This window comes from Sciurus carolinensis, chromosome 14, assembly GCF_902686445.1.
Source record: "Sciurus carolinensis chromosome 14, mSciCar1.2, whole genome shotgun sequence".
NCBI lineage: Eukaryota > Metazoa > Chordata > Mammalia > Rodentia > Sciuridae > Sciurus > Sciurus carolinensis.
In genome coordinates, this window is record NC_062226.1 from 44297537 (window position 1) to 44320371 (window position 22835).

At 35.9% G+C, this 22835-nt stretch overlaps 1 protein-coding gene across 1 annotated transcript in view; it reads left to right on the forward strand.

Moving 5' to 3' along the window:
* Positions 1 to 17977, forward strand: part of LOC124964101 (equatorin-like) — a 33751-nt gene extending 15774 nt beyond the window's left edge. Inside the window, 7 exon segments of the mRNA XM_047524008.1 lie at positions 6369 to 6398; positions 6629 to 6820; positions 10417 to 10503; positions 12891 to 12935; positions 13885 to 13944; positions 16497 to 16650; positions 17686 to 17977. Coding sequence (XP_047379964.1) covers positions 6369 to 6398; positions 6629 to 6820; positions 10417 to 10503; positions 12891 to 12935; positions 13885 to 13944; positions 16497 to 16650; positions 17686 to 17977 — 860 coding nt within the window.
* The last annotated feature ends 4858 nt before the right edge of the window (positions 17978 to 22835 follow it).

Consider the following 22835-nt stretch of genomic DNA (forward strand, 5'->3'; position numbering starts at 1 on the left):
TCTTTATAAAATACTAGCAAATTGTGTTCAACCACATATTAAGAATAGTGAATATCACAACCAAGTTTATTTTATTACAGAAATACAAGGATGGTTCAACACACATAAAACAATCAATGTAATTCATTACATAAATAGAATAAAAGACAAAATCACTAAGTCATCTCAATGGATGCAGAGAAAGCCTTTGACAAAATTTAGCACCCAATCATGATAAAAACACTGAAGAAACTAGGGATGGAAGGAACCTACTTCAACATGATAAAGGCTATATATGAAAAACCCAAAGTCAATCTCATAGCAAATGGGGGAAAAACTGAAAGCATTTACTTTTAAACCTGGTACAAGGCAAGGATGTCCACTCTCAGTACTCCTGTTGAATATAATGATAGAAATTCTAGCCAGAACAATTATGCGAGAGAAGAAAACAAAAAGGATAACAATAAGTAAAGAAGAAGTCAAATTGTCACTGTTTGCAGATGCTACACCTATACCTAGAAGATCCAAAAAACTCCACCAAAAGACTATTAGGGCTTATAAACAAATTTGGCAAAGTAGCAGGTTACAAAATCAACATAAAAAAATCAATATCTTTCCTACATACAATGAATCAGTTGAGAAAGAAATCAGGAAAACAATTCCATTCACAATAGCCTCAAAAAAATGAAACAAAAAACAAAAACAAAAAAGGAATAAGTCTAACAAAGGAGGAGTAATATCTCTACAATAAAAACTATAGAACACTGAAGAAAAAAATTGAAGACCTCTGAAGATGAAAAGACCTCCCATGTTCATGGATAGGCAGAATTAATATTGTTAAAGTGGCATACTACCAAAAGCAATATATACATTTGATGAAATCCCTATCAAAATAGCAATGACATTCTTCACAGAACTAAAAGAATTTATCCTAAAATTCACTTGGAAGAATAAAAAACCCAGAATAGCCCAAAGCAATTTTACCCCCACCCCCCCACCCCCCAAAAAAAGCAATGCTGGAGATATCACAATACCTGACTTCAAATTATACTAAAGAGCTATTGTACCAAAAAACTGCATGGTACCAGCATAAAAACAGACACATAGACCAACAGTACAGAATAAAAGACAAACCCATATATCTACAGTAATCCCATCCTTGACAAAGTTGCCAAAAAATGTACATTGCATTCATTGGAGAAAACCAGACTTTTAAACAAATGGTGCTGGAAATGTGGAAGAATGAAACTAGACACTATTTGTTACCCTAAACAAAAATCAACTAAAATGGATCAAACACCTAGGAATAAGACCAGAAACTGTAACTCCTAGAAGAAAACCCGGTTAACACTCCAGCATATAGGCATAGGCAACGACTTTCTCAATAGGACCCCAAAGCTCAGGAAATAATGCCAAGAGTTAATAAGTGAGATGGCATAAAATTAAAAAGCTTCTTCATAGCAAAAGAAACAATTAGGAATGTAAAAAAAGAAACTACAGAATGGGAGAAGATTTTGCTAGCTACTCTTTTGACACAGGATTAATATCTAAAAAACATAAAGAACTCAAAAAAATCTTTAAACCAAAAATAAAATAACCTAATTAATAAACAGGCAAAAGAAGAAATACAAATGGCCAACAGATGCATGAAAAAAATGTTCAACATCATTAACGATTAAGGGAATGTAAATCAAAACTACACTGAAATTTCATCTTATACCAGTCAGAATAGTAGTCATCAAAAATACAAAAAACAATAAATGCTGGAGAGGATGTGGAGAAAAATGAATGGTTTTACACTGTTGGTGGGATTGTGGGTTAGTATAACTACTGTGGAAATCAGTATGGAGTTTCCTCAAGAGATTCAGCATGAACCACCATATGATGCAGCTATGCCACTCCTTGATATTTATCCTGAAGAATTAAAATCATCTTACTACAATAATACATACACATTCATGTTTATTGATTCTTCTTGAACGGGGTTCTTGATTGCTGCTTCAATCATCTGAGGATATCAGACTCTTACTTCTTCACTCTTCCAAAGCGAACTCTGCCAGTGATTCTCCAGGTAGTTTCCAGAAGCCTTGGTCTTGGACTAGGGTAGCACTGTTGATCCTTCTTCTTGTGGGGGTTCCTCCTCTTGGACTGAGCAGCTACTGGGTCTTCCAGCTCTCTAGCCTACAGACAGCCATTGTGGACTATCCAGCTTCTGGTTGTGTAAGTCAATCTAATAGATCCCCTTTTTATAATCATACTTCCTGTTGATTCCATTCCTCTAGAGAACCCTGACTAACACATTGTCAGATCTTTTGGCCACAGCAGTGAAAAGGCTGGCTAAAATAACAGTCTCCATTAGATCTTTGTAAAAATCAGGAATAATGAATCTTACCCTCATGTATGGGTGGATCCCAAAAGTGATTCTTGGCTTTTAGGAATATTTGTTTATAAACAGTTAAATGCCATATAGTAACCATAATAATCATATAAATTTTCCTCAAGATGTAATGAGAGGGCTGGTTACCTGTCTTAAAATCACAGAGGTGCTGGTTAAAAAGGTAGGTTGTGGGGCTAGGGATATAACTCAGTTGGTAGAGTGCTTACCTCGCAAGCAGGAGGCCCCAGGTTCAATCCCCAGCACGGGGGGTGTGGGGGGAGGTAGGTTGCTGGACCTTGCCCAAGAATTACTAAGAATCCCAGAGTAGGACCTAGAAATTTGCATTTATTAGAGCACCTAATGTGCTCCCTTGACTTTGACCACTATAGGACTTACTTACATCCATCTGAGTGCCACTATATCAAACTGATACTATGACTGTGTAATAAATTATAATAGATTTACTGACTTAAAATAATACAGATTTAGTATCTCATTGCTTCTGGAGTTCAGGAATCTGGTTATGGTTTAGCTGTGCCCTGTTTCAGGATCTTTTAGAAGGCTACTATCATCTGGGAAAGATCCACTTCTAAACCAACGAATCCTCTGGCAGAAATCAGTCCCTTGAGGGCCGTTAGACTGAGGGCCTCAGTTGCTTGTTAACTCCTGGTTCTGGAGAACACTCTGTGTCTTGCCACATGGATCTGCCCAAATGGCAGCTTGCTTCATCAAAGTCAGCAAATGGGAAGATCTGCTTATAATTTGCAAATCACAATCTGGTGTGATATTGTTGTAAAAGTGGCATCCCTTCACAGTGTCATGCTCTAGAAATACAGTTATTACTCTGCATTCTAGTCATAAGCAGGGGTTCAATATTCTAAATGAGCACACAAAAGTTGAGAATCCACGGGGCACTATAAATTCCTGACAGTGCCACAAAGAGAGAAAAGAGATTACCTTCTATTCAAAAGAGGGTCCTTGAATTTTACCAAGATATTTTTGCTCTTTGAAAATTAAAAATCCTCTATGATATGGTAACTTGAATTAACTGAAATAGTTATACAAGCTCTGTTCCTTGACCATTTTGATGAAATGGAGTTCATTATTCTTAGATTTATAAAATTACAAGGTTGGAGTTAATCATTTATTCTATTTTATGTAGTGTGTGAAATTATTATTCAGATTTAAGGAAAATAATATTCAAATTAATATATTAAGGAAGGCCTTGTGGCTTATGTTCATGGGTCATACCAACTAATTGAGATCTTGTAGAATTTATCTGCATTTAATGAATTATTTTAAAGGTAAGGATGACTAAATTGACGTTCTTTGAAATTATGTTGTGAACTATTTTGGAACATTATCTTATTTCTGAAATTTTATATGTCTTCAACTTCTTTGCCTATTCTACTTGTAAGGTACAGGTATACTCTACCTCTTAACAAAAGGTATATGAGCTGAGTGTGGTGGCACACACCTGTAATATCAGCTACTCTGGAGGCTGAGGTAGGAGGAATTCAACCTTAAGCTAGCCTCGGCAAATAAGTGAGACCCTGTCTCAAAATTGAAAACTTTTAAAACAACTGAATATGTAAACCAGGGGTACAGTAATCCTGAATTCAATCCTCACCATATATATAAAAAAATGTGAAAATCTTACCACTCCTAGTTGTTATATACATGACATATTTAGTAAGTAAATTCAACCCAATAGATATGAAAATCTTGCCACTTTTAGTTCATAAGTGTATGGCAAATTCAGGTAAATTCAACCCAAGAGATATTTTAAGAATCTACTTTCTAAGAAATTTAATTTTCCCATTTTCCAGATGAGCAAATTCAGAGTCAGAGAAGAGGTAATTAGTCCATGATTGTATGGGTAGGAAGTAATGGAGCTAAGGACTCACATAAGTTATCTTACTCTGAGCCCAGTGATATTGTAGAAGAAGACACAGAAATAATGGAGAGGTTTATAACAGATGTGGTCAAGAAACATGAAATCATACAGAAAATAAAGCAAGGCATAGATAAGAAAATATAATCTAAAAACTTTCTGGGCACTAACAATGCCTTCTTAAGTTTTTCTTTAAAGAATTAAAATATAGTTTATCATAAAGAAAATGAACATACTCCTTTAGAGAGAAGTCTCTAACATATTGAGTAATAGTCTATCTACATTTATGGAAAGACTAATTACAGGTCAAAATCATAACATTCAGAGAAGACACATTCAATATTAGTTTCCATAATCTTTTCCCAGTAACTCAAAAGTTTTCTCTGTTGTATTAGTCGGTTAGGGCTGCCAGAACACACTTCCACAAACTGAATGGCTTAACCAGCAGAGGGAGGAATATAGGGTGAAACAAGAAAATTCTCTTTTGTGCTCAAAAATGCAAAGTTGAGGGGCTGGGGAGATAGCTCAGTCGGTAGAGTGTTTGCCTTGCAAGCACAAGGTCCTGGGTTCGATCCCCAGCACCCAAAAAAAAAAAAAAAAAATGCAAAGTTGACTTTTGTCACTTGAGTTCTTCCTGAACTAAGCAGAGTGTGCTCTTCACCCATTTACTAAGTACTTGCACACACTGTGCAGATTTGGACACACAGTGGTCAAACTGTCTCCAGCTGGCTCTTTCTCCTGTGTTCCACCAGGTCCAGCTGGTGGTTCCATCAAATGCCACCCCTCTGCCTGGGAAATTCTGTGCTTTACCAAGCTTCTTTTGGCTGTGTCCTCCAAAGCCCTGTGGTGGTTTGCAGCCCCATGGGGCATGCTTGCTTCAGGTTTCTCTCCTTTCCTAGGGTGCAGCCTAGAAAGATACCACAGGAAAGTCCTCCAAAGGCCTGCCAGCTCTCTGTTTACATTCTTTCCCTCCTCCCTGCTTTCACAAGACAATGAGTGAAAGGGTCCAGGGCTACCCATGGGTCCCCTTGCCTTTGGTTGACTAAGGCTTCCATGCTGAGCCTGGCTTGCCTGACATCTTTTCCCTTTGACAAGTCCCCTCTGCTTCTTCCTCCTCTGCTGAGTCCACTCTCCAGGTCACCGGACACCTTCAGGAAAGGACCAAAGGTTGGACTTAATTTGTGAGCTTTCTCTGCACTGAAAAACCTTTCAAGTCCTTTCACAGTCATGTTGTGTTTTCCTGATACTTGTGGTATTTTGATGACAAATGCCTCTGAGTATTGAGAAGCTCTCAAGAACAGTAGCTAAAACTGAGAGATGGGAAGATAGGTGAGCCTTAAATTCCATGAAGAAAAATTGAGTCCATTTCCTTCTTGTCTTGATGGCTTATTACTTGAGCTAGTATATGAACAATGTATGAATGATATATGAATCATCCATGAAGATATGATTTATTCCTAAGTCCTCTTCTGACCATTTAAATTTCAAATCCCTTTCTCAATCTGTATGTGAAGTAAAATATGGATTTTGTTAATAGAAATATAGGAAACAAAACAAATTTATTTTATCTAGGATCTAGGCTTCAGAATCCAAAAGTGAAGAGTTTCATAAAATTTTCCTAAGGAATTATTGTCAAACATTCCATGAAGCAGAACTTGCAGGGCATTTGGATTGAATCTTGCTTTTTCTGTCTAGTTTTTAGCACCGATTTTGATTGCACTTACCCAAAGAACATATTGTAATTGTAATAAAACCAAAATGGTCTCTTCTCATTTTACTATAAAATGCAGGAAACAATAATTAACATGCTTTCTTGAAAACATATTTATTAACTTTCAAAGAAACTCTTATAATAGTTTATTTGAAACAAAAAACCTAAAATCCATTTTAGTGCCAAAGATGAAATAATATGGAGATGGAGTCACAAAGCTCTGGGGAACGCTCTCCAGGATTCTGACTCCCATGGGCAGTGATATCATAATGTTCTAGTTAGTCTTAGGACCTCCTGTGACACAGGAAGGAAGTTCTGAGGAGAAGCCACAGATCACTGAATAAATCACAACAATTTCCCAATGGGTTTTATGTTATTTATTTTTTTATCTGGGTTTTTTCCCTCAGGGATTAACAATTTGAAACCCAACACGGAAGGTGAGTAAACATTTCAAATATCACAGAATGGTAGATGTGAAGATGACCCTTGACCATGGAACACTGGTATGTGGCAGATTTCTATAGGATGATGTAAAGTTTATTGGGCAATATGGCACAACTTAGATTTTAAACTTCTCTCTCAAATGGTGAAATATTGCAGTGAGAAAAACAAAGTAGCAAAGGTAATCCACACATTTCTGATTGATGTTGTGTTGTATATTTTTTAGAGTTCCCTGACACAAATTCTTCTGATGAAGATTATTATTATAAAGAAGATGAAAATGTGGATAATAATATTGCCATAAATGAAGAAGATAAAAATTCTGAAACTATTCCATTTATACAAAATGAAGAACCAAATATGGACAATACTCCTGCTAATGAGAAAACTGGCAATTATTATAAAGACATAAAACAATGTAAGACTTTTAAGTTAATAGCAATGTATAAAAAAACTGCAACAACAGATTTTTATAGCTTTGATTTGCCTTAACTCCCCTTTCTAAATACCCATCATCATTTGGTTTCCTACTTCTTAAATTCTGATTTACCATATACACTTTTTAGCATGTAAAATCCTTATTTTCCTACAGTGTATTTACTGAGATGCTGGAAGTTTGCCAGGGTTCTCCTGATGATTATTCTAGCTACTGTGGTTCATCACAGCATTGTGGCTACTTACTCACATTAGTCAAATCTGACCTGATTTGATGGTGAGTTAAGCAAAACGTATCCAGACGTGTGTATTGGTTCCCCAAGGCTTGTGAAACAAAATACCACAGTGAGTCCTCAGAGGCTCAAAACAGTGGAAATCTCTTCTGCCATGGTTCTGGGGGTTGGACATCCAAAATCCAAGTGGTAGTGGATCAAGTAAAGGTTCTCCCCAAAGCCACCAGGGGAGGATCCCTCTTTGCCTCTTCCAGCTCCTGCAGTCCCAGTGTGCCTGGGCTTGTGGCAGGATCTCTCTTCAGTCTCTGCCTCACCCTCTTCACAGGGTGTTCTTCCTGTCTCTGTGTGCACACTTCCTCCTCCTTGTCAGGACATCAGCCATCTGCTTACCAGCTCACCCTACTGCAGTGGTCTTCATCTTAATGACATCTTCAACAACCCTGTTTCCAAATAAGGCTACATCCTGAGGTACCAGGAGTTAAGACTTCAGCATGGTCTTTTTTGGGGTGGGGTGTGGGGGACTGGGTATGGACACAATTCAACCTATAACAAGATGACTTCTAGGTGTTTGCAAGGTCCATTGAAATTCAGTTTATAACTCATCACTACTTTACATGGGTTTCCTTTCCATGTTGTTATAAGGTGTACTATTCTAAAATATGAAAAGTTCATAAGAAATTATTATTGAAACTTAAGACTAAGATCAATATAATATTCCTGTCTTTATTCACATTAACCAAAAAAAGATTAAAAAAATAGAAAAATGATGAAGATATATATATATATGTCTTTTAAAATTATAATCATAATTTGTACTATTGTTTTCTATTATGTTAATCAGTATTCCTTTTTTGTAGGCGATAATACATCCTAATGCTCACAGAGGTGTGATAGCAGGAACAGAGACAGGAGTAGTTCTAGGTGACCTCTGGATCACCTCTGCATATAGATATGCAGAACAAAGCTGTTCTAGTAGATCCTGTTCAGAACATACCTCTTTTTGTACCAACCATGATCTATAAATCAATTTGACAATTGACAATTATTCGACTATTACTTTGATTAACAAAACTCTCAAATTTTATGCATAATATACCCAGAAGACAAATAAGATTATACAAAGTTCTTTTTTAAACTTAATAAGTCTTGAGCTCTTTTCACATCTATCTCATTATTTTTAATGGATACATAGTAGTATTCTGTAAAATGTTCATTAATCTATCAATTATCTCATTAGATTGTGTTCAATTTCCCACTGTACTTTCTTCTTATATATGCACTTGGATGTATTTCTCTTTGGCTAAAAGCTATGTACTGAAATTGTTGAATATAAATGGCTTATCTTTTTAAAAATTGGTAGATACCCCAAATTGCCCTACAAAAATTACTCACCAATTTACATCCCCAAAATTCACCACGATGAATATCAAATAATTTTATTTTGAGTGTGATTAGTGACACAGTGTATTGCTTTTGTAATTTGTACTCTAATTACTTTTGTGATTGGTATTTCCTCCATATTTAGTAGGTATTTTAATTTATGCATATCTAACAATCTTTTAATATTCTTGTCTATTTTTCTCTAAGTTTGAATTTTCATTGATTTGCAAAGGCTCTCTATGTATATTATATCCATCTTGTTTCTATGATAAAAGTATTAACAATTTTCTTCCAGTCCATTGCTTATCTTTAAAATTAAGCATCGTTAACCAAAGAGGAAATTTCCAGTTTTATAAAATCAATTCTGTTAATTCCCTTATACTTTCTACATTTTATGTCTTGCTTAGTCAGGCTTTATCCAATCCAAGTTGTTAATATTGTCTTAACTTTTATAATCATTTCCAATTTTTAACTCTTATGCCTTAAATCTAATTATTTTTGTATATGGTGTAATATATGTTAAAACATATTTTTTCAAAGAGGAGAGCTGATTATCTAACACTGATTCTTTCCTTATGTGAGACTCCATTTGATATGATCCCATTGTCAGGTGAAATTGAGTCCATTGTTGCTCTTTTTATTGTTCTTTATCTGAACTGTCTATTCCCATGGAAATACTAGGGTGTTTCAATTTTTATATTTTCTTAACTCACAACAGGAATGTTGGCCTGTGATTGTTTTTCAGTTTTCTTATTTTTCCATAGATGTACCTCAGGAATTCCATAAAAATTATGGTACCATCTTTTTCATGTGTGTGTCTGCTTAAGGAAATTAAGACATTGCTTAATTATTAAACATGCATATGTATTCATGTGTGCTCAAAATTTTCTATCATCCATGAGATTTTGGAAAGAAGAGACACATGTTTATAAATGTTCAGTTTGCCATCTTGCCCCAATTTATTTTTATCCCTCAGTTGAGTGAATATGTTCATTAGCTCTGAACTGTAACCAACCCCATAGATGACTTTTAGGGTAGCATTCTTCATGTACATATGTAAATGGAAGTTTATGTGGGAGACATTGTTTGTTGTTGAACTGTGTGGTTTTTAAGGTGAAGTGTTCCATAGTCTCACATTCAGATGAATGTTTCTTCTTTGTTTTTTGACAGTATCAGTACAAACAATGATTATATAGCATGTGTACAAATCTATTTTGGCATCTCTTCTGAACCAGCATATTTTTTCCAAGAATTTCCTCAATAACTGTTTCTTAGAGTCATTCAGCTTAGACATACTAGTTTGGCTTTTATCCATGTGAATTTCCTGTTTGACCCTTGTCCCACTTTAATTTTGTTTTTGTTTCTGCAGTACTTGGGATTGAATGTAGGGACTTGTAAATGTGAAGCAGGTGCTCTATCTCTGAGCTAATTCTCCATCCCTGTTTTATTTATATTGAGACTTGATCCCATTAAATAGCACTTGTTGACCTGGAAATGTGATTCTCCTACCTCAGTCTCCCAAGTAGCTGGATTACTGCTGTGTATTACTGTGCCCTATGTGTCCCTCCCCACATTCATTCTTCCTTCCTTCCTTCCTTTCTTTGAAGATGAAAAATGACTCAAATATTTTATAATTTTAAAAAATTAGTAAATATATTTTAAGGAAAAAAATTCTGTGAGAAAAAATTTTAATAAACAAGAAGTTACTTAGGCCGGGCACAGTGGTGCTTGCCTATAATCCCAGCAGCTCTGGAGGCTGAGGCAGGAGGATCATGAGTTCAAAGCCAGCCTCACCAATTTAGTGAGGCCCTGAGCAACTCAGTGAGACCCTGTCTCTAAATATAATACAAAAAGGGTTGGGGATGTTGCTCAGTGGTGAAGCAACTCTGGGTTCAATACCCGCTACCAAACAAAAAAAAAAAGTTACTTAGCTGGTTGCTGAAGACTTTCAATTTTATGTTTTTAGATGTGTTCACCACAAACAATCCACATGGTACAGAGTCTGAAATAACTGTCACAGCAACAACCGGTCTGAGATATGCTGTAAAGCACTGTAAGTACTGAAAGGCACTGTTGTACATGTGAAAGTCCTTAAGGAACCACTAGAGGGTGGTGTGTAGGAAAGAAGTTTTTGTTCCAAAATAAAATTAAAATTCTCCCTGTATAGGAGATGCTATGAGGCAGGGACCCAGCTACTTCTGGGTTATCCTTAGGATTTTCCTTATACTTCCTCCCATGCTCTACCTTTGAGGCTCATGTCCATTGCCCGGATAATTTCAAAAGGCAGAGAGGCTCTTACAATTCCAAACCTCATATTTTGGGTCTGCATGGAAAGAAAAATCAAAGAACTGAATTGAAGATTCTAGGAAATTATGCATCCTTATTCAACCTACATTTTTGCTCTTTTCTGTTGTTTTTTTTTTACCTAATTATAATTAAGCATTGGCAATAATGGAATATTTCTGAGCAATTCCAAACTTTGTGAGATAGTGACATTTCCAAGGCAAACATTAATTAGATAATCCCTCCTGGGAATCTGGCTTGTGCACAGCAAACATCTTGAGATGTGTGCAACAAGATCCAGATAGCCAGCTCTCAAGCAGTGCAGGTAGCTCAAAACTCCTCAGGATGTGGGCTACTGAGAACCACAGGATTCAAGAAAAAGATGTCCAAACCCTCACTTGTACTCCCACAGTCCAGGCCCCCAGGGGATTGTCAGAGAAAGTTGGCTAGGGATAAGGGTTTAAGAGGACTGTGACAGAGGAGACACTCTGGCATGGTAGGAATGCCCTAGAGGACAGTCCCTTCAGGCAATGGAGATCTCTTGGATAACATTGAAGATCACTGGCCCAAGTATAGTCCCTAAGGCTGGGAGGGAAAGGGGGTGTTCTGATGCCACCAGCTGTTCCTCTCCCAAGAAGAGGATGATGATTGCCTAGCAGAGTTTAAAGATTACTTACCATTCATTTGAGTCCCACCTGAATCAGCATCAGTTCCAGTAATGGGCTTCCCTTTCCACCCTCCCTTGTCAGCAGGATGCCTGAAATGGGTTTGTGGGCTCAGTCTGGATTTATTCTGCCTCTCTGTTCAACCCCCACTCCTGGGAAGGTTTGAACTCCATATGGAACTTACACTGGCTCCTGCATTCAGCAGTTAACCAGTTTTGCCAACTGCATGGGGGAAAATGGGCCTCCAGTCACAATTGTCCCCACACCCTCTCTCAGTGATGCACCTCCAGACAGACACATTAGAGACTGAGATATGTGCTGAATGGGCCTGCAGATCCCATGTGCAGTCCCAGATCCTTATATCCCAAACTCTGTTTGCAATTGACAAGGACACTCCTGGTGCCTCCTCTTCATGTCATCACACTGAACAGCAATCAGGCTGGATGGCAGGTATCATTTCATTTGAAGCCAAGTGTCTCAGCCAGTAGGTCTCCCAGACCTCTAGAGGCCCTGTGGCCCTGTGGCCCTGTGCCCTGCTTTTCCTCTCTCTCAAGTCATAGGTATGTTAACCCCACCTCAGGCAGCTCATCACCACAAAATCTCGTTCTTCAGTGCCTTCTCCTTTCCCCTCTGTAAGTTATTTCTAGAAAACATCATCTTTCTCTTCCTTCTCTTCTCTCTCCTTGTCTGTGTTGCATTTTTGCTTCAAAATATGCTTAATCACAGATGATTAGCCAACATTTTCAGTACTGATAATTCTTGATTCCTTTTCCTAGATAAAATGGCCAGCCCAAAAAGTGAAGGACTCATCACTGAAGAAAAATACGTTCGTAAAAAAAGACCAAGTATTAAAACTACTCTACTGTATTCATATCTGGATCATGTCATTATATGATTTAAAATGATAAGTTTCACCACTCTGAGCATTATGTAAAGGAATTGCATGCTTAAAGAATTCATACTACTACATTTTAAAGTCACTATAAAATCTTTTAAGTGGTAAATGTCTAAGCAAGTTTCAGATGTTTTTGGCAAGGTACTGAGCATTTTAGAAATTTTATTTTAAAAAAGTGTTATGTTCGTATCTACATAAAATACACATTCACAAATGAACATATTTATAAGTGTATAAAATAAAACATTTATCAATATAAATATATTTACATTTACATATCTGAGTTTATATTTATATACACATCAATATATCAAATATATTTAAATGTAATTTAATAATAATATAAAAATCAATACCTGCTGGAGGAATAAATGTATCTTTGCTACAGTCAATCATTACAGCTTCCTAAATTATTGTTAGAGAGGGATTGTGAGATTATAAAATCAACACCACTACTTTACATTCCTGCCAAGATTATTGTTCTTTAAGAAATATTTGTAAAACCGTAACAACACAGGACAGCTCTTCTCTAAAGTCTTGAACTAGGTGTCTGATTTAAGACAATGTTTTCTTACCTGTCATTTTTTTTCCCCACAGAACTAACCACAAATGTGCCTGCATTTTGGACAATATTAGCAAGAGGTAAATTCATACAGTAGGCAGCTGGAAAAAAATGAATTGGTTCTCTAAAATCTTATATAAGAAAGCCAATATCAGTCTAAATACTTCTAGTGGTAAGAATTAATACATCAATATTTTGTAATGTAATATTATGTAATAGTAAATACCAAAACAAACCGAGAGAGGTACTGACAACAGTTTCTGATCCACTCCCACAAAAGCTTTATTCTCCTACAGAGGCTAAAATCTAGTAATTCAGTTTAATTCATGATTAAAGTTTTAAATAAGATTCTGCACAATATAGTCCCTCTCTGTGTTTGCAATAGGGTGCACATAAACACACAGAGATACAAAGTATCTATCAAGATAAATGCATGCACAAAAGTTGTATGTATATCATAAATATATAGGCACACCTGTACAAACCAGTCTATGCCTGCATGTATAAATAAATGTATGTGCATGTAGATATACTTACATATAAATACATGTACCACGCAGATATCTATGCATGCTAAATGTTGAAAATACACCCTGATCTGTCAATCCTCACTGTTTGCAAATTCTGTATATTCTGTATTATCTACTCACCATCATCCCTTTGTCAATCAAAAATCCATATTTTCAGCATCTTCAAGGCCATTTGGATATCAGCAGAACTTCAAATATTTTTAATCTCCTGACAAGTACACTCAGTCATCTCTTGAGCTGGGCCCCCAACAGTAGTGTTAAATTGGCTAGTTAATTTTCCTAAATGCAAGAAGGCAGTGATGTGCCTCATGGAGAAGATATACGTGTTAGGTAAGCTTTCTTCAAGCCAGAGTTAGAGTTCTGTTTATTATACAGAACATAACTACCATAAATACTGAGAAAAGGCCCTACCTCCTATGTAAACACACAAATCATACACATACATTAATTTTACCTAGAGATTGCTATTTGCCATAACACCAATCTATTGTTTTAACAGCTATAAATGGAACAACAGGGAGCATGGATGATAGAGATCAATTATTTCAACCAATTCCAGGTAAGAACATGGGACAGATGCACAAATACTCACATGTTTTAGTGTCTCTGGGTGATATTATTTTCCCTAGAAAAGTGTAGTGTATGCAGGAGGGTGTCCTGGTGGCCAGCATCACATGAGAGAGGACATTTCCTGTTTTAGGAGAGTTACGGTTCCTGAATATTCTTCTCCAGTTACCAGTTTGCAGATGACTGCTTCATAGCTTCTATTCCTGAACCAGAGAAACAAAATAGAGTAATAGGTGAGTGAAAATACAGAGAATGCAGTCTTTTTTTAAAAAATGAAGGTTCAATTGCAGAGGAATTTTAGGTTTAAGGCAAAATTTAGCTTAAAGTACAGAGAGGTCCCACATCCTACCTGCCTTCAGTTTCCCCTATTATTAACATCTTGCATTGGTGTGTCACATTTGTTAAAGTTCCTGAAGTAAGATTGATACAGTATGATTGACTAAAGTTCATAGTTCACATTAAGGTTCACACTTTGTATTGTACAGTTCTTTGGGTTTTGACAAATGTACAATATTCTGTGTACACCATTGAAATATTATACACAACTTAGTTTTGTAAGAAACTACCAAACTGTCCTGTAGAGTGACTATACTATGGCACCCTCTCGCCAGTAAGGAATGACTTCCTGTTGCTAAATACACTTAAAATTAATGGAGTAATTGCATTTTTTTAAAACAACTCCTCATTCAAATAGACACTTTCATGAAAAAGCAATGTGTTAATTTTCCCCTGAATGCCTGTCCTACAAAAAATGGTGGAAAAAGAAATTATCTGGTGATAAATCCAAGACCTGTCACTTCAGTTCTGTACTGAATTATTTGAAGAATGTCGCCATTTGCCTTGTGGTACTTCAAGAAAATAGAGTGAGTCTTTTTTGTTTAGAAATGTTATACACAGGGATCACTAATACTGGGTCATTTTAGAAATGCCTTGTCATTTCTCTTCCTTTATTGAAGTGATTAAATGTTGCTTGATTGATTTTCTGTCATTTACTAAAAACAAACTGAGTGTTCTTGTCCTTTTGCTGCATTATTATGTCAGTCCTCACAGCAACTCCGTGAAGTTGATTTTATCTCCTTTTTTTTTTTTTTTTTTTTTTTTTTTTTTTGCGGTGCTGGGGATTTTATCTCCATTTTTTAGAGAACGAAACTGATGCTCAGAGCAAAAATCTGCTCACACCTGTAACTGGCTATTTCAGTGATTAGGAATTCCAAACTCTTCTCTGTTTCTGACTATGACCTTGATAAATGTACTATGAACAAACCTCTTTATAAAGACCCTTTCAGGAGGCAGAAACACAACTTAGGAGAATTGTCCATTTTAACAATTTGTTGGATTACTCTCCAAATAATTGGTCTCAAACTCCCTAACAGACATTGACTGCGCTATACATTTCCTTCCACATGGTCTAAGATCACACTTTGACCATTTTAAGTTTTACATTCAGAGAGTTTAACCATGGGAATTTGTCATTGCTTATTAACTATTATGTACAAGGAAGACCCTTGGAACATTTGGAATGGGGGTGGGAGGAACTGTGATAAAGGGAATAAGTGATAACCTGGTCATCTAAAGTCATTCAATAAAGTTTATTAAGTCAGATGAATATTCAGGAAAAGATATGATCTGGCAGTAAAGAGGCCTTTTCATTACTAGTTTTGGGGTTTTTTTTTGCAATATATATTATTTTTTAATGTTTTACAGGTTGCATTTTGATTCATTGTGCACAAATGGGGTACATCATATCGTTTCTTTTGTTGTGCACAATGTAGATTCATACCATTCATGTAATCATACATGTACATAGGGTAATGCTGTCTGTCTCATTCCACTATTTTTCATACCCCCTCCCTCTCATTTCCCTGTATGTAATCTAAAGTTCCATTGCTAGTTTTAATAACATTCTTGACATCATCCTTTGATTTAACTTATTTTACCAAGTTAAAAATGTTGTTTGCATTTCTTGATGCAATGTCAAGTACACCAGATTTAATTATCTCAGTAATTAAAGGCAAACAGCCCTGAAACCTCAATGAGAAGGCCTGCATACATCATCATTCTATTTCAAAGAACAACCACTACATGTTGCAACAGCAGAACATCACTCTTCTCTTCTGAAGCACTAGTTCCTTGCACATACATTAATCATATTAATAATCATCTCTTCAGGGATGATAGATTACTTAAACTGGTTTCTAGTAAAGTCAGGGAGAAAATCTGCTGCATATACATTTTGACATCTGGTAACCTGGGTTTCAAGCCAGACTCTGCCACTTACTAGCTGTGTGCAATGGGAAAATTCATGAACTGCTGAGATCCTGTAAAATGGAGCTAAGGACAGCTCCTTCAAGAGTGCTATGAAGGTTAAAGAGGAAGGAGTGCCTGACGTGGGAAGGAGCCTTCTCTCTGCACTGCATGTGGTAGGAGAATGAGCAGTGGATCTGTGGGTGGCGGGGGCCTCTCTGCATCTTCTACCATTCAAATCCTCCAGGAAAACATCAAGAATCCATTCTTCTCCATTCTATTTTCTTTCTTTCCTGTCAGAATCTGATTTCAACTCTACAAAAAGAAGCAAATCATCAGAGCTAGAGGAAATCAAGATCAAATTAATGCTGGGCATCTCGTTGATGACCCTTTTCCTATTTGTCACTCTCCTGGCGTTCTGTAGTGCCACACTGTACAAACTTAAGCAGCTGAGGTAAGCCTGCCAACATCTGCAGTGTTCATAACTGATGCGTGCTACCAAGCTCAGTCCATCCTGTCCTGAGTAAATTGTTAGTATAATGTAATGCCCAAATAATGGAGCTATTGGGCTTTCAGTTTGAGTCCATTTCCCCTATTCCAAAGGAGCATGGGGCCATCTCCCCAATATTTTAAATCATCAGCAATAGGGCTATATATTCCCTTCTAGATAGCTTATCATCTTAGGGTCTAACATTTTTTCATTCGAGCAAGCCTTGCCCAACACTCTTAAGAAAAGCAAATCCTCTGTCTCATTTATACTTTGAGGTTTATCCATTTGTTCTTTTCTCATAAAAATAAATTAAATTCAACAAAAACCTGATAAGGGGATTGTTTTTTAAAAATTTCTTTCACACCTTGTAACAGATTATTTTCAAAAATCCTAACAATTGCTTAATGGTCACGGTTAACAGTAATTCTTTTGATTGTTGTATTTTAGATGAATTACGTATTTCTTTAGTCCATTAAAACTCTCTGATGCAAAGTATTTAAATCTCTTGATCTGTCATTTTACGTGTTTCTTTTTAATCTTTAATTTTTAAAAAAATATTTTTTCTTTTATTTAGTGGTATTGGTGATTGAATCCAGGGACATTTTACCACTGAGCTATACTCCAGCCCTTTTTATTTTTTATTTTGAGACACAGTCTTGCTCAGTTGCCCAGGCTAGCCTGGAACTTGTGATTCTCCTGCCTCAGCCTCCCAAATAGCTGGGATTACAGGCATGGTCCACCATTTTTGGAACTGTTTCAGTAAGTTGGTTTCTAAATTCTAGTCTTGAGATTTAAAACTACTTCATCCACACATGTATTAAATATAATAAAATTGCTATTAAAGACAAGCTATGTCATTTATATCATTTGATGAACTAATACATTGGACAATTATATTCCAATTCTGTTATATTTTATTTTTTATAAATACCTTTTAAAGATGAGTTACAAATGTACATGCTTAAAAACATTTTTTGTTCTATGTTCTTTTTTTTTCAGTTTTAAAAGTTATGACAGTCAATACTCCATCAACCCAGAGCTGGCAACCCTATCTTACTTTCATCCATCAGAAGGAGTATCAGATACATCTTTTTCTAAGAGTGCAGAAGACAGCAGCACATATTTGTATGCCGATTCTTCAGACGTGAAAACATCAAGAACAAGAATATCAAAATCTAAAAACATAACAGATGTGATTTCTACATGCTCAAATGATGCAGGCTTAATTGAGGCATCATGTTTACTAATTAACCAAGAGGAACTGAGTGAGGAATTTCATGCAGAAAAATAGATAACTTTAATTCTTTTGTCATAAAAAAAGATCTTTGTGTCTCACATTAATGTCATCATTTTGAAATTGCTGAGACATTTAATTTCTGGTGTCTATTTTATCAGACTAAGGTCTGGGATGCTTATCACTTGAAAACCAATTATTGGTTGGTGAGAGGTGGTTGGAATGAAGCAGGCTTTTTGAGATCCAGCACCTTGAAAGATGGAGGCGACTACTGTCCTCAAAGCTCCATCTTTGGGAATACAGAGGATAAAGGGCTTTTATAGGAAGACAAAGGCAGGAAGGCTATATGATGAGTGACGTCTATTTTTTTTTAAAAGTATTTTTTAGTTGTAGATGGACACAATACCTTTATTTATTTATTTGTTTGTGGTGCTGAGGGTGGAACCCAGTGCCTCACACAGGCTAGGCAAGTGCTCTACCGCTGAGGTAAAACCCCAGCCTGAGGGAGGTCTTTACATCCAGGGTATGTGTTCCCTTTTTCCTTCTTCTCTGGAACATTGCAGTGGACCTCAAACTCTTAGGATTAGTTCTTATAATTCTTTAGAAACAAACATTTATTTTATGCAAATTAACCCTTATCACTGTGTATATGCTTTGCTTTAGTTGATGCGTAGAATTAAAAGAACAAGGGGGGCATTGTATATTCTCCTATTACCTGAAGGTCACCAGATGTTCTGGGTTCTGTACATCTAATGAAAGATGATATAGCAGTTAACATCTTAACCATTTAAAGGGTTATTCTTTAGAATTTAGAACACCAGGGAAAAGAGATGAGATGTCAAAAGGATTAAGAAGGGGCAGTCACCTTGCAAAAATGTCAAAGGGAGAGGAAGAAAAAGTAACTGCCAAGGACAGCTCCTAAAGAGTGGTCACTGTTAGGATTCCCCACTATCAATCCTTTATGACCTTTCTGTGGGAAGCAGGGCGTTGTCTCTATTCTGGTTACTTCCTGCTAAATGGGGAAGAATGGAGATTTTTAGAATGGAAGGCTTTGACATGTTGAAAAACGTAATTTTTGTTTCCATTTATTTTTCCGTAGGGAAAGGTGGTCAAAGGCATTTATTTGCATAACTTTTGTATGTATAATACAATAAAACCTTATGTAGGCTCCCATTATTATTATTAGGAGTGTTAACCCTCATTTTTTTTTTATTTTTACAGACTGCGTTTTGATTTATTGTACACACATGGGGTACATCTTTTCATTTCTATGGTTATACACAATGGAGATTCACACCATATTCATGTAATCATATGTGTACATAGGGTAATAATGTCTGTTTCATTCTACTATCTTTTCTTCCCCCATCCCCTCCCACCCCATTTTCCTCTACACCATCCAAAGTTCCTCCATTCTTCTCTTGACACCCCCCCCACCCCGCACCCATTATTATTCATCATCCACTAATCAGAAAACATTTGACCTTTGCTTTTTGGGATTGGTTTATTTCACTTAGCATGATATTCTCCAACTTCATCCATTTACCAGAAAATGCCGTAATTTTATTCTTCTTTATAGCTGAGTAATATTCTATTGTGTATATATACCACAGTTTCTTTATCCATTCATCTGTTGAAGACCATCTATGTTGGTTCCACAATCTAGCTATTGTGAATTGAGCTGCTATGAACATCGATGTGGCTGCATCACTGTAGTATGCTGATTTTAAGTCTTTTGGGTATAAACCAAGGAGTGGAATGGCTGGGTCAAATGGTGGGTCCATTCCAAGCTTTTTGAGGAATCTCTATACTGCTTTCTAGAGTGGCTGCACCAATTTGTAATTCCACCAGCAATGTAGGAGTGTGCCTTTTTTCCCCACATCCACACCAACGCTTATTATTGCTTGTGTTCTTGATAATAGCCATTATAATTGGAGTTAGATGAAATCTTAGGGTGGTTTTAATTTGCATTTCTCTAATTACTAGGGATAATGAGCACTTTTTCATATATTTGTTGGTCACCTATATATCTTCTTCTGTGAAGTGTCTGCCCAGTTCCTTAGCCCATTTATCGATTGGGTTCTTTGTATTTTCGGTGTAAAGATTTTTAAGTTCTGTATAAATTTTGGAGATTAGTGCACTGTCTGAAGTGTGTGTGGAAAAGATTTTCTCCCACTCTGTAGGCTCTCTTTTCACATTATTGATTATTTCTTTGGCTAGGAAAAAGCTCTTTAGTTTGAGTCCATCCTATTTATTGATTCTTGCTTTTATTTCTTGTACTCTGGGGGTCTTCTTAAGGAATTGTGGTCCTAAGCCAACATGATGAAGATTCGGATCTACTTTTTCTTCTATTTGGTGAAGGGTCTCAGGTCTAATTCCTAGATCCTTGATCCATTTTGGGTTGAGTTTTGTACAGGGTGAGAGGTAGGAGTTTAATTTCATTTTACTGCATATGGATTTCAGTTTTGCCAGCACCATCTGTTGAAGAGGTTATCTTTTCTCCATTGTATGTTTTTGGTTCCTTTGTCTAGTATGAGATAACTGTACTTATGTGGGTTTGTATATGTGTCTTCTATTCCATACCATTGGTCTACCTATTTTGGTGCCAATACCATGCCATTTTTGTGCTATTTCTCTATAGTAGAGTTTAAGGTCTGATATTGTGATACCTCCTGCATCACTCTTCCTGCCCAGGATTGCTTTGGCTATTCTGGGTCTTTTGTTCTTCCAGATGAATTTCATGATTGCTTTCTCTATTTCTATTAGGAATGTCATTGGGATTTTAATTGGAATTGTGTTAAATCTATATAGTATCTTTGGAAGTATGGCCATTTTGATAATATTAATTCTGCCTATCCAAGAACGTGAGAGATCTTTCCATCTTTTAAGATCTTCTTCAATTTCTTTCGTTAATGTTCTATAGTTTTCATTGTAGAGGCCTTTCACCTCTTCTGTTAGATCGATTCCCAAGTATTTTATTTTTTAGAGGCTATTGTGAATAGAGATGTTTTCCTCATTTCTCTTTCAGATCATTCATCGCTTATGAATAGAAATGCATTAGATTTATGTGTGTTGATTTTATATCCTGCTATTTTGTTGAATTCATTTATTAGGTCTAGAAGTTTTCTGGTGGAGTTTTTTGGATCCTTTAAATATAGAATCATGTCATTGGCAAATAGGGACAGCTTGAGTACTTCTTTTCCTATTTGTATCTCTTTAATTTCTTTGGTCTGTCTAATTGCTCTGGCTAGTATTTCAAGCACAATGTTGAATAGAAGTGGTGAAAGAGAGTATCCCTGTCTTGTTCCAGTTTTTAAAGGGAATACTTTCAGTTTTTCTCCATCAAGAATGATATTGGGGCTGGGAGGATAGCTCAGTCGGTAAAGTGCTTGTGTTGCAAACACAAGTCCCTGGGTTCAATCCCCAGCACTGCCAAAAAAAAAAAAAAAAAAAAAAAAAAAAAAAAAGAATGATATTGGCTGTGGGCTTAGCATAAATAGCCTTTACAATGTTGAGGTATATTCCTACTATCCCTAATTTTTCTAGTGTTTTGAGCATGAAGTGGTGTTGCATTTTGTCAAATTCTCTCTCTGCATCTATTGAAATAATCATATGAGTCTTAATCTTAAGTCTATTGACATGATGAATTACATTTATTGATTTCCGGATGTTGAACCAACCTTGCATCCCTGAGATGAACCCCACTTGATTGTGATGCACTATCTCCTTAATATGTTTTTGTATGCAATTTCCCAGAATTTTGTTAGGATTTTTGCATCTATATTCATCAGAAATATTGGCATAAAGTTTTTTTTTTTTTCTTGATGCATCTTTGTCTGGTTTTGGTATCAGAATGATCCTAGCTTTATAGAATGAATTTGGAAGGGTTCCCTCCTTTTATATTTCATGAAATACTTTGAGGAATATTGGTATAAGTTTTTCTATGAAGGTCTTGTAGAACTCAGCTGAGAATCTGTCTGGTCCCAGGCTTTTTTGGGTTGGTAGGCTTTTGATGACTTCTTCTATTTCATTGCTTGAAATTGATCTGTTTATATTGTGTATGTCCTCCTGGTTGAGTTCGGGAGGATCATATGTCTAGAAATTTGTTGATGTCTTTAAGATTTTATATTTTGTTGGAGCATAGATTTTCAAAGTAGCTTCTAATTATGTTATTTATTTCAGTGTTGTCTGTCATGAGATTTCCTTTTTCATCAAAAATTTTAGTAATTTGAGTTTTCTCTCTCTTTCTCTTTGTCAGTGTGGCTATTTTGTTTACATTTTTAAAGAACCAACTTTTTGTTTTGACAATTTTTTAATTGTCTCTTTTGTTTCAATTTCATTGATTTCAGTTCTGATTTTAATTTTTTCCTATCTTGTACTACTTTTGGTGTTTTTCTGTTCTTCTTTTTCTAGGGCTTTGAGATGTAATGTTAGGTCATTTAGTCTTTGGCTTTTTATTCTTGTCTTGAATGTGCTCCATTCAATGAACTTTCCTCTTAATACTGCTTTCACAGTGTCCCAGAGATTTTGATGTGTTGTATCATCATTCTCATTTACCTCTAAGAACTTTTTTATCTCCTCCCTGATGTTTTCTGTTATCCATGCTTCATTCAATAGTATATTATTTAGTCTACAGGTGTTGGAGTAGTTTCTGATTTTTACTTTATCATTGATTTCTAATTGCATTCCATTATGATATGATAGAATACAAGGTAGTATTTCTATTTTTTTGTATTTACTAAGGGCTGCTTTGTGGCATAACATATGGTCTATTTAGAGAAGGATCCATGTGCTGCTGAGAAGAAAGTGTATTCACTTGTTGATGGATGGAATATTCTATATATGTCTGTTAAGTCTAAGTTATTGATTGTGTTATTTTTATGGTTTCTTTGTTTTGGTTTTGTTTGGAATATCT